Raw genomic sequence first — 12,242 nt, 5'->3', positions numbered from 1 at the left:
GACCTTTTCCTGCCAACAGCCACCGCCATCTACAATAACTGAATAATTTGAATTAATATGAGTAATAACAACATTTAATTTCCTTTTGGGATTAATAAAGTATTTTTGAATTTGAATTTGAAGTAGTGTTATTTATTTTACCAAGGTATCCATAGAGACTGAATATGCTTAGCAGGGCATTTTCTAAAAAGTGGGACAACTGTCTTGAACAGCTGCAAGTAACTAGTCCATCTGTCTGACTGGACCACAGTAAAACAAAAACAATGAGAGAAAGCATACTTCAGGCCTTTTGCATGTTGGGAGTCACCTTGGGTAAGTACTTGATTTTTTTTCTACTCGTGATTTTTTATTTTTTTTTTCATTCATTTGTTTTTGTGGTGGAATTGCTGCTTGAAAACTAAAATGAGTAAAAGCGAACGTTAAATGTGAAATTTAATACGCCAATGGAATGCCTAATATTTTTTGAAAGTATTTTCTCTTGATGCTAGTGAATACACTGTAATACAATACACAAAATAACTACATGTTCAAATTTTCTGATGACACAGCTATTCTCTGCCTCATTTCAGACAAATCACATTTAACCAGCGTTTTTAATCTGAAGACAGATTAAAAACTGTCTTCAGTGTTGTGAGGAACCGTTTCTCATCCTTAATGTCCAAATATCACAGGAACTTCTTTATAATCTGAAGGCAATAGGAGGTCACTCATCCATTGCATCTATTTGCCCAGGTGGATACTTACAAATACACTGGAATACAAATTCACAACACACTCTCATGGACTGCTCAGGTTGACTAGGTCAGTAACAGGGTCATTAGCAACTACACTTTCTGTGCAGGTTGAAGGCCTCTTGTGTTAGAAAGTGATGCTGCTCTTTCAACATGCTAGAAGGCATAGTTGGGGGCATCATTAGGTTCAACATTGTTGCCTGGTTTCGCCACTTGTCTGTCTAAATCAGGGGTCTCAACTCCAGTCCTCAAGGGCCGCTGTCCTGCAGTTTTTAGATGTGCCACAGGTACAAAACACTGGAATGAAATGGCATAATTACCTCCTCCTTGTGTAGATCAGTTCTCCAGAGCCTTAATGACCTAATTATTCTATTCAGGTGTGGTGCAACAGAAGCACATCTAAATGTTGCAGGACAGCGGCCCTCGAGGACTGGAGTTTGAGACCCCGGGTCTAAATGAAGGCTAAACTCACTTATCTCACATAAAGCTAAGTGAGTGAAGCAGCTGTTGCCGGGTGTCAGGCAGTACGCCTCACGTCAGACAATTTTGAGTGAAACAGCCATCAGAAAATCATCTCAAACCTCTGTCATGTTCCTCAGAATCAGTTTCTGAACTGCGTTTAAAAGATCCTGCATATCAACTGAACAGCTGCAAGGACTCATTCGATTCACTTTTCACTACAGAAAATGGTGTCTAAAACTTTACCATGTTTTTGTTATGTAGTTATTTCCATTATAATGATAGCAGGTTTAATTATTTTTATTGGTTTTAGAAATGTTGACAGGTTCCGATAACCTAACATAACTTATTTGTCTTTGGTCAATATTAATCATTTAAACATTTCCAAAAATCTTTCTTTTATATCTTTAGGATTATTGTTAAGCGATTTTTTAAATATTTATTTTAGTCCTCTTTATTCTTTGATGAGTTTGATAAATTAAAATCTGGCGTTAAGTGGATTGCCAGCACCACACCAGGGTTTGTTTACGTCGCCAAGTGTTGTGACTCGAGCTGTGGAGGGTCTTGCAATAACCCACTGCGTGAACCCGACGTTCTCACTGCTACTTATGCCTGTCGTCTTGTCATCTGGGCTGTCTACCTCTTTTAAGAAAGACTTTGCTGCTCTGGTTGCCCGTCTCCAAGCCCTCTTACCGAATGTCATATGGATTTTAACGTTCACGTTGGTGCTGATCTCTCCTTCTCCAAATACTTCTTTCCGATACACATCCAAGGACACACGCTGAACCTTTTAAGCTGCTCTGTCTGGACTTATTCCTCTGAATTTCTTCTGACGAGCTTCCTTTTGCTGATTATTTGCTGTTCTCTTTTAATGTTAACATCCAATGCTCTTCCTCCAAACTGTTATGGTCCCTCTTTTTTTGTTATATTAAAAATGTTAATCACTCCTGATTAATCATTCCTGAACTTCGTTCCGGGTTTCTTCCATCCACAAAAACCTTGGGCCTAACTCTGTTGAACTCAGACTTCCTTACCCCTTACCCTCAGTCTTTCCTCTCCCCTCTGGTGCAGACGCTAATTGCCAGTGTAAACCGTCTTCCAGTCAGCTCAATCTTTTTCCTACAGTTCTCGTCAAACCCTGTCTCACTTCTCTGCTCCCTATCATTACTGACAATCCCCGCGGGATTTAAATCTACAGCCATTGCTCCCATCATCAACAATCTGGTCTCCACCCTTCGAACTTCAACAATCTCTATCCTCTCTCTAACCTACGATTCATTTCTAAAGGGATTGAAAAAGTATTTTCCAATCAGTTGCATTTTCTGTCATGTTGACTGCGAGGGTGTAAATCCCATCTTATTATTGGGGTGACCATAAACAGGGAGATTTTTTAAGAGCAATTTTTGGGGGTGTCGGCAAAGTTACAGTCAAATGTAACGTAAAATGTGGTTTAAATTTTTTTTTTTATTATTTTCAAGCTGCGCCACCAAATATGACTAGTAAGTAGCAATGAATAACAAAAGTGTTTTTTAACAAAAGTGACAAAAGTTAACAAAAGTGACTCTTAGTTTGACTCCTATGGGTCTCAACACGCTGTTGAGACCCATAGGAGTCAAACTAAGATTTAAACACAAACTGAGAAATAAACAAAACCCAACTAAAACACCTGAGATCCTAACATTTTCAGGTTGTTGTGCATTGTTTTGTTTTGTTTTTTACTGTAGAATAACTATGAGTGTGCTTTTAAATAAAATGTATTATCATTGTTGTAGGAGTTTGTTTTCTTGCCAACAATCCTTTTAATAATGTACTTTGTTGAATATTTCATATCATGACCGTGAAATTCTTGTACATTGTCCACAGCGTTGTAAAATAGCAGTAATATATTGTGTAAATAACATGCTGTTAGTCACTGTTTTACACACATAGATGACCAACATTTTTGTTTTACTTATTCAGCATTAGGGTACAATGTTGCCTATGAACAAAGTGAAATAAACTTTGAAAATATGTCTGCAAAATATATCATTCACTATTTTTATTAAAGCACTCCCATCTATTTATTAAGGCTGTTATAAAGTGTGCAACAGTGTGGGTTGTTTTTACATGTGGAAGTTTTTTTTTCATACATATATATTCTGTTTATGATTGTGGTTTTTTTTTCTTTTTTTTCCGTTTTTTTTTTGCCCAACAGGTTTAGGCATTGGGTTTCTGCTGAGGGCTGCAGTTCCTATAACTGAACAATTAAAAAACTGGATCAGCATACCAGGGGATATGCTTCTGCACATGCTTCAGATGTTTAGTCTCCCCCTCATCGTGACAAGCGTGCTTGCAGGCAAGCTAAATATGAATTCAGACACGTGATGTATTAACTTATCATTGCCATAGAGATAGATTGAAAAGATACTCACTCATCTTTTGGTGGCTATTCTTTATAGATGTTGCTGAAACCACTTGACTACATATGTATCTAGATGTTATACTCATCTTATGTTCACACCATATATTTCTTATAACTAAAAAGTATAAGAACATGAAGATCAGTTCTGAAATTTAGACTATTGCTAGGACACACTTGAACTGGCATGTTGTCCTTAGCCTTCAGATGAAATTCTGGTTCTGCTCTCTTTTCTCAGGAGTAACTGGATTAAACATCAAAGTATCCCGGAAAACAGCCATCATCACAGGAGCCTTCATCTGTGGCTCTACCCTAATAGTCGTAATTCTCGGTAAATTTATCATGGGCAGCAAATTTTAAAATAGATTTATGAAGACAGCTATTTTGTACTGTGTTATTGCTTTTGACGTCCTGCCTGATGCTTTGTGTTGCAGCAATGTTTCTGGTTCTCTCCATCCAGCCTGGTGTGGGAGAGATTGAAGATCATAATGAAGAAGAGGATGTGTCAGCCTTCATCTTGCACGTGATCGTGCAGGATCTAATAAGGTGAGACCAAATTCATGATGTTCTGCATTTTCTGGCTGTATGTTAAATTAGAGATCTTATCATCTTTGACGAATATTAGTTCAACTATCTAGGTTTCTGTGAGATGAGACTCTGGGTAAAGTTATATCCTCAAGTTTTTTTTGTCTTTAACATTTATCTCAGTTTTTTTCTGACACTCCTTTTACTCTCACAGGAACATGGTTCCAGAGAGCTTCTTTCAGGCTTTCTATGAGCAGGTATGCTTTTATTCTGGCCCACAGCTCACTGTGTAATTTCACCATTTGGGGTTTGGAAATTTAACACAGTTTCTCTTTTTCTCCCAGTACAAGACTGAGATTGTTCATTTTAAAAGAGAAGAACCTGGCCTCGAACTTGATCCAAAACTGGTGGGTATTTTCTCTTGATCTTTGTTTCCATTCTAGAATTGTCATTTTACAGCCACAAACTTCAAATTGAAGACGAAAAAAACAAATGGCCTTGAGTTTCTTCTAGTTTAAAGCCTGAATGGGGAGGTGGTGTTTGCCAATGTGACAGCGAGGTGTGCCACAGTTGTCGTTGGGTGTCAGGAGGGATGCATCACAGGGGAACAGAGGCACATAGGACAAACAACCATGCAAACACTCATACTATCAGGATCTTGGGTTGTTTGAGTTTGTTTTTGTTTTGTCATTATTTGTGTTCCTTATGTACTTCGTTCTGCCTTGTTTCTAGTTTTACATCAGTTCCTTCTTAGGGATTCTAGTTATATTTATTTTTGTGTCTAGTCCTGTCCTTAGTTACTCTAGTTTTCATTATGTTTCTTATGTCTAATTATTTTTGTTAGATTCATTTCCTAGTCCGAAATCTGCTTTCCCTCGCCCCTTGTGCCACTTCCTCTTTCTCTCTCCTCAGCCTGCCTTCTGCTTTCTCTCCTCACACCTGCAACCCATTAGCTCATCAGCACAGATCTTTGTTCAGCATTTGTTCAACCTAACAGTATTGATACACCACTTTCTCAGTCACTCCTTGCTGGTTTCCCTTCTACATTCCATTCGGCTCCATTTCCCTTGTGTTTGTTTTTTGTGTCTAAAGGGTTTAAACACTTGAGTTTGTGCCTTTCCATTTCACGATGATGCAGTGCCTTAGAGAGTGGTCTATTACAAAAGAAATGCATATTAAATACATCAAGGTCAATGGTTTTATGTTGACTTATTATGAAAAAGTAACATGCATTGTCCAACAAGGTGATGTGCTCGTACAATATTGTTGTCAGAGGGCTGGAGCCACCATGTGTGTGCTGTTTTTTTGTTGTTTTTTTTGCGCAGAATGGCACTGAGACAAAACTAATAGGCAAGTATGTTGATGGACCCAACATGTTAGGACTGGTCATCTGGTCATTCGTCATCGGCATCATGATAAACAGGATTGGAAAGGAGGCAAGAAGCACCGTGGATGCCATTCAATGCCTGAATGATGCCATAAAAGTCATAGTCAACTGGATCTTGTGGTAAGATCAGACAGTATCTGAGCAGATGTCATTTCTTTTACATATTCAGTTCTATTTACCTATGTAAATAGAACATAGGTTCTATTTACCTATGTTTAAGAGCTTCCACTCTTAACCGTTCATTTAAAATATATTTGGAACATCCTTTTTATTAAACCTTTTATTTTTTGACTGTTTTTTTGTTCCAGGTACTTGCCAGTGGGAGTTATGTTCCTGCTCACAGAACATGTGTTGGGTGTGGGTGACTGGGACGCTGTCCTTAAGCTCGCAAAGTTTGTAGGAGTGGTTTTAGCCGGGTATGTCCAACCACCTTTTCATTTCATCTTTGCTACCAAATTGATATCACTGCTCCTGAGGTAGCAGCACTGAACTCTACCTGAGTGACATGAGAAAAAAACTGTGCTATGAATATATTTACAGAGCAGTTTTACAGATTTTATGAGATTTTCCTCATTTATGTTGAGAGATCAGTTTTCATCAATTATTGTCAGCCGGTTTACTCTGATTCCTCCAAACATCTGGGGCCTCATGCACAAAGCGTGAGTGCGCACATAAAAAATGTACGGCGTCATATTTTACGCATAAGTCGGCATGTATAAAAATTGCTGGTGTGACAATGTGCGGCAGTCACGCAAACTTTTTCTGTCGACAATATCAAACTAGAAAGCATGAAAACTCGCCTAAATACACTGAAATCTGACGACATTCGGTGTTATTTAGACCAAGAAGCATCAAACCCGATGTGTTTTTCATGATTTTAATATTTTATTGTTTAAAAACGTAAACGATGAAACTGAACCGCATTTATCCTCAGACAATAAGCTAACACGCACACAAAATAAAGAAAGTAAAAAATAAAAATAGCCTATGTGAAAACCTCGCTCGAATGTAAATAGTACTTTTTCTCAGTTTTTGTGTCATACCGCATTGGCCTGTGCGCCGAAGCGCATGAAATGCATCCATGGGGTCATTTCATTCTCACTAATAGAAGATAACAGGGTTTGATCAGCAGATTAACTCAAACATGCTGATTAAAAATAATCAATAGGTTCGATTATTTTTAAGGTGCAATCACACGCCCCACAATTACGTAGCCGCGTAATTGTGGGGCGCTTTGGTTCTGATGGAGAACATCGCCAATGGAAGGATTCAGAGGGAGCGATTGATCAGAGATCATATTGATGTGAAATGTTGATGATGATTTATGAGCGTTTAGTTTGCTCACACCGATCTTCCTGGAGCTCTGAGCAAAAGAGCCGTGCGGTACCGGTGCCGGTCCAGCTGCAGTCATCCTTCAGTCGAGTCGCCCGCTTTGTGAATGCGCCTTATGGACATAAAGCATGTAGAATAAACGTCCACTTTACCCACTCAAAGGACTCTGTGACGCGCTGTCTGTCTTTAAATCCCGGCTGAACGCGCTGCTGTTCCAACAGGCATCTGCAGGATCTCTTTATTTTTTATTTTTTTAATTTGGATTTTTATTTTTGTGACGTGACATTATGTGTCCTCAAAGCACCTTTTAAATAAAATATATAATTATTGTTATTATAAATACTTATACTGCTTCGAACAAGGACGTTGCCATGGTTATTGCTTCACGTGGTGGCAGACTTCCGGGTATTTATACTAATTTACATATGTATTCATGGGTGGCGACAGGGCGGACCAGCAGCTGCGCTCTATTTCCCGCAAAGTAGGATGTATAAAGGAAAGGTGCCAGCCACGTGCGTGCGCACGGCTTTATGCGTCCGATTTTTTTTTTTTTTTTTTTTTTTTTTTTTTTGTGCGCCGCATTTTTCTAAATTTTTCCGTACGCCAAGTTTTAGTGTGAAAATTGCGCTTTTACGCATGAGGCCCCTGGTCCAGTTCAAGCATTTCCCGTCAGAAGTTCTGTTTGGCCTCAGAGGTTTGTTAGAGAAGATGAGCGAATAAACTGCATCATAAAGACCAAGAACCTCAGCAGACACATCAGAGAGGAAGTTCTGGAGAAGTTTAAATCAGGGTTAATTTCTAAAACAATATACCAAGCTTTCAGATAAGAAAGAGGAAGAAGGTTGTTTGAGCTTCATACAGATCAAACCTGGGAGAAAATACAGTATGTTAGAGGCAGAAAAATACTTTAGACTGCGGCGAGGTCCGACTTCCTTCAGCATAATGAATCTCAACCTTCAACTAAAGGGAGCATGGAAAGGTTTAGATCAGTTGTCTCAAACTCCACTCCTCAAGAGTCGGTGTCCTGAAACTTTTAGATGTTTCTCTGCTTTAGCACACCCTAGCTCCACTACAGGCTTATTAGGAGATTTCTGTAGAGCTTGACTGAATGCTGGTGATGAAGTTTAGCCATTTCATTGAAATTTGTAGGTTCAAGGATACATCTAGAAGTTCGAGTACCCTGGGGCTCAAGGACTAGAGTGTGAGACCACTGGTTTAGGTCAAAGCTTATTCATGTGTTAGAATGGGATAGACAAAGACCAGACCTATATCCATTTGATAATATGTGGTTACACTCTCCATTAAATCTTAGCTTGTGCTATTTTGCAGAGAAGAATGTGACAACTGTTTTTATGAAAGAGCAAAGCTCATAAACATGACATAACACCTGTCATGAACATGAGTAAGTCATCATGAATATTTATGACTGTTGTCATAAAGTGTCATTCGGTAAATCATGACACATTTAATACAAAGTTGACATTATTCAAAATGTCTTCGTTATGACAACTTGACATTAACCAACAAATCATGATCTGACATTCATTTGTTATAAAAGTATTACCGATTAAACTTTAAAAATGATGTAGCTTTGTGTGGAAATGTTATATTGCTCTGCCATTTTGTTTAGTCTTAAATTTCTTAATTTAATTGATCCTAAAGTTTTACAGTAAGATGTCTACAAAGCACTTATGAACTTTGCATTTGAAACATTATTTAAGGCTGTTTTAAGTAGTGCAATACACCATCTCCACCAGTGAGAGGCAGCAGTGCACAACAGGCGTGCAGTGTGTTGGTGAAGAAGAAATCTTCCATCTTGTGGGGCAAGCCTTACACAAGTTCTGCAGACCTCCTATGTAAAAAGAAGCCAAAGATTGTCACCTAATACATATGAGGTATGTGTCTTCTTAACTTTACATTTTCTTTGAGAAAATAACATTGACTGTGTTCTCATTCTTTGTAATGTTAGCTATGACCAATTCAAGCCAATCCTACCTTGCTGTAAGTTAATGTTAGCTAAAGTTATTAAACTCCATTACTGTAAGGTTAGCCCTTAATATTAAACATATTTTAAAGGCAGGCAAATACGTTTTTTTTCCCTCCAGTTTTAATCTAACAAATTAAAAGCTTATATGTTAGTCAAAGTTATCCTTTATGTGCATTGTTTAGCAACTTGGCTGATGTGACATGGTGCTTGTGTTCTTTGCTTTGCCAACTTTTTAGGTGACCACAATGAATTGAGTCATTACCCGCTATGAGAATGTCCAGAAGAGATTCACCAGAATTCACGAAAAGACTTTCACCATGATTAACATTGACCACAACTATTGCAAGAAGAGCCACAATTTCTGAGCATTTCCGGCACTTTCAAAGACCTGCTTCCAGGAAGTGAAGACAACAAGAGGATCTCCCTGTTTTTGGAGCGTTGCAGGAAGACTATGACGAAGGAAATGGCTGACTGTAGATAGAACCTATTTTCTTAAGTTATAAAATAAGTAATTCTGTTTTAGTTTTTCAATCAGTCTTTCATAGTTAGAATATACTCACCAGAAGTTAAACCCTCTGTTTGAAGAACAAGTTATCTTTTGTTTTATTCCACTGTATAAAGGGTTTGTTCTACTGTGTAATAAAGCTTTATTATTGGTCGTACTTGTTTTGCTTTATTTAAGGTAGGGGAAATATTAATAACTGGTTTGTTAAAGATTTTGACAGCGTATAATGACATTTATGACATTATTATGACTACTATTATGACATATTTATGACATGATGATTCTTGGTTAATGACAAGTTGTCATAACGAAGACATTTTGAATAATGTCAACTTTGTATGAAAAGTGTCATGATTTACCGAATGACACTTTATGACAACAGTCATAAATATTCATGAAGACTTACTCATGTTCATGACAGGTGTTATGTCATGTTTATGACGGTGTCATGACAGTCTTATTCACAACCCGTCAAATAAAGTGTTACCATAATTTTCATTCCACTTTACTGTGATCCATCACTGTGTGTTAGCATATCATATAAAATCCCCCCAAACACATTGATCTGTCAGGTTTTACCATGACAAAATGTTTAAAGAGGTATGAATGTACCAATAAATGTTTAACAACCAGTGAATACTTAATGAATCTCTAACACTAATGTGACTTTGTTTTGTTGTTCAGGCTGGCAGTCCAAGCCTTCATTGTTTTCCCCATGATTTACGTCGTTCTCACCAGACGGAACCCTTTTCTTATCTTCAAGCAGACCTCTAGGGCTTTGACGACAGCATTTATCATCGCGTCCAGGTGAAATGTTCTGTTTTTGTTGAAAAAGCATGACACTTCTCCAGTTTGTTCATATGAACGGTGCACCAATGAAGGATGTGCTTTCTACCAAAGCGCCGCCACTCTGCCTCTCACCTTGCAATGCTGTGAAGAGAACGTGAAGGTCGATAAGAAACTCTGCCGCCTTATGTTGCCCATTGTCACCAGCATCAATAGAACTGGATTGGCGTTCTATGAAGTGTCCGCTACCATCTTTATTGCCCAGCTTCATGACATCACGCTGGGTGTCGGCCAGATAATCGCCATTGGGTAAGTTGCTTCATATAAGTGCATGGAATTGAGAAAAGGTGCATGCTGGGATTTGGTGTGTTTTGGTTCAGTTATGATATTAAAAAAAAAGGCGACCTACACACCAACTTTTACAGATCATCAGTAGAGGAGATGCTTAAATTAGCTGATCTACCACAGTGATCACTTAATAGGTGCAAAATAAGCTTCAAGTCTAAAAACATAAAACTGTAAAACAATTTTGATATTCAATCCTGAAATTTCTGATCACCTCACTTGACCAAATATTTGAAGAAGCAGTGGACAAAGGTTGAGGCAGCAGGTCAAAAACTAAGCACTCTATTAATTCTAAAACATTAATCTGGAGGTGTTTCAGGATATTTATAGTTATTTTCACTGTAAATTTTGAACTGAACCAACTGGACAATAGGAAAGGATTGATAAAGTTGCAGATTGTAGCATTTCTGTTGCTGGGACAGAGATGCTAATTGAGATTGTGCTTGGTTTGCAGCTTGTCTAGTTCCATTATCACCTTTGGAACTGCAGGTATCCCAGCAACAGGAGCTGTGACCACTATCCTGATTCTGACCGCTGTAGGACTGCCTGCAGAGCATGCTGCCATTCTGATCGGGGTGGAGTGGATTCTGTAGGTCCAACTTGATTCTCAAAGCCTGCTGCTTGTGTTTAAAGAGTACTTTCACCATCAAACTGTGTAGTCACTCTGGATGGAGCTATGCTGGTCTATTATCAGAAAGCTTGAAATTATTCTTGACCAGGACAGGATTTTTAACTTGCATAATAAACTAATGTCTAGGATCACCTACTAGTGGAGAAAACCTGAGGAGAGCTAGTGTAGTAATGATTGATAAAACTACACTTGGAGACTGAAGTCAACATCAGTCTGAGCTGTAGAAGACCTGGTGCATCTGGTTGTTGTAGATTGATGGAGAGAAAACCTTCGAGACAAACATAGTTGAGTCTGACAGCATGTTTGTTCTCTTCTGTGCCCTTCAGAGATCATTTCATTACTGTGGTGAATGTGCTGGTAAATGTCTTTGGTGTTGCTATCACCAATCATGTGTGGCATGACGACCTGATAAGCCTGGAAAAAATGCCAAGGTAAATGAAATTATTAAAATGATGTGTTCATTTGCAAAGACACAATGTCGCCAAAAGTATTTGCTCCCTTATCCATACTAATACTAATACTAATACTTTTGTCAACATTGTGTAAATCCCTTTCTGAGCTGTATCAGTGGTCTCTGTATTATTCGCTCATAAACTCACATAACAAAGATCTAAATGTATCAGAATGTCTTCAGTTTGGAGAAATTTGAGCATAGATTGTTATAAGTCATTTACACTAAGTGGTAAGACAAGAGGTACTTTAGTCCCAGTTTGTCTTGAACGTTATTTACCATGTTTTCCATTTTACCTGTTAGCATTGAAAGGACTCGTTCCATCAAGGACATCGAAATGGACTTATCCTTTTTCGATTCTGATGAAGAGTTCATTTCCTCCACCCCTTCATCCTACTCAAGATCCATTTCACCTAAGAGAGGGGATCATCTCAGAACCGTAGTAACGCCACCAAGCTGAAACCTCTGGATAGGGACGTCATCATCCGGGGGTGTCTGAGCTGCTCATTTCCATGTTTGCCTATGTTTTTATTAGGAGGATGGGGCCATATCAGTTTATTCATGTGTTTCTTTGTTTCTATTTTTTTTTTCAGTTCTTACAAATTTGAAATGATCTACTTAAACCTCCATATTTTATTGATGTTTAATGTAATTAGTATGTATAACTATTGTTATGTGTTTGAATAAAACTGATCTGTACTACAA

The 12,242-nt window shown here is 38.2% G+C and overlaps 1 protein-coding gene across 1 annotated transcript; it reads left to right on the top strand.

Moving 5' to 3' along the window:
- Positions 1 to 196: 196 nt before the first annotated feature.
- LOC114157443 (excitatory amino acid transporter 3-like) lies at positions 197 to 12,242 on the top strand. The gene is made up of 13 exons (XM_028038455.1): positions 197 to 312; positions 3,385 to 3,525; positions 3,827 to 3,919; positions 4,023 to 4,134; positions 4,328 to 4,370; positions 4,458 to 4,520; positions 5,439 to 5,620; positions 5,809 to 5,916; positions 10,009 to 10,131; positions 10,225 to 10,419; positions 10,910 to 11,044; positions 11,413 to 11,517; positions 11,841 to 12,242. The coding sequence occupies exons 1-13, from the start codon at positions 264 to 266 to the stop codon at positions 11,995 to 11,997; spliced, it is 1,506 nt and encodes a 501-aa protein (XP_027894256.1). The 5' UTR covers positions 197 to 263; the 3' UTR covers positions 11,998 to 12,242.

The sequence above is a fragment of the Xiphophorus couchianus genome, chromosome 1, assembly GCF_001444195.1.
Source record: "Xiphophorus couchianus chromosome 1, X_couchianus-1.0, whole genome shotgun sequence".
Taxonomy (NCBI): domain Eukaryota; kingdom Metazoa; phylum Chordata; class Actinopteri; order Cyprinodontiformes; family Poeciliidae; genus Xiphophorus; species Xiphophorus couchianus.
Note: the sequence above shows the minus strand (reverse complement) of the source record. Positions and strands in the feature narration are given on the sequence as shown.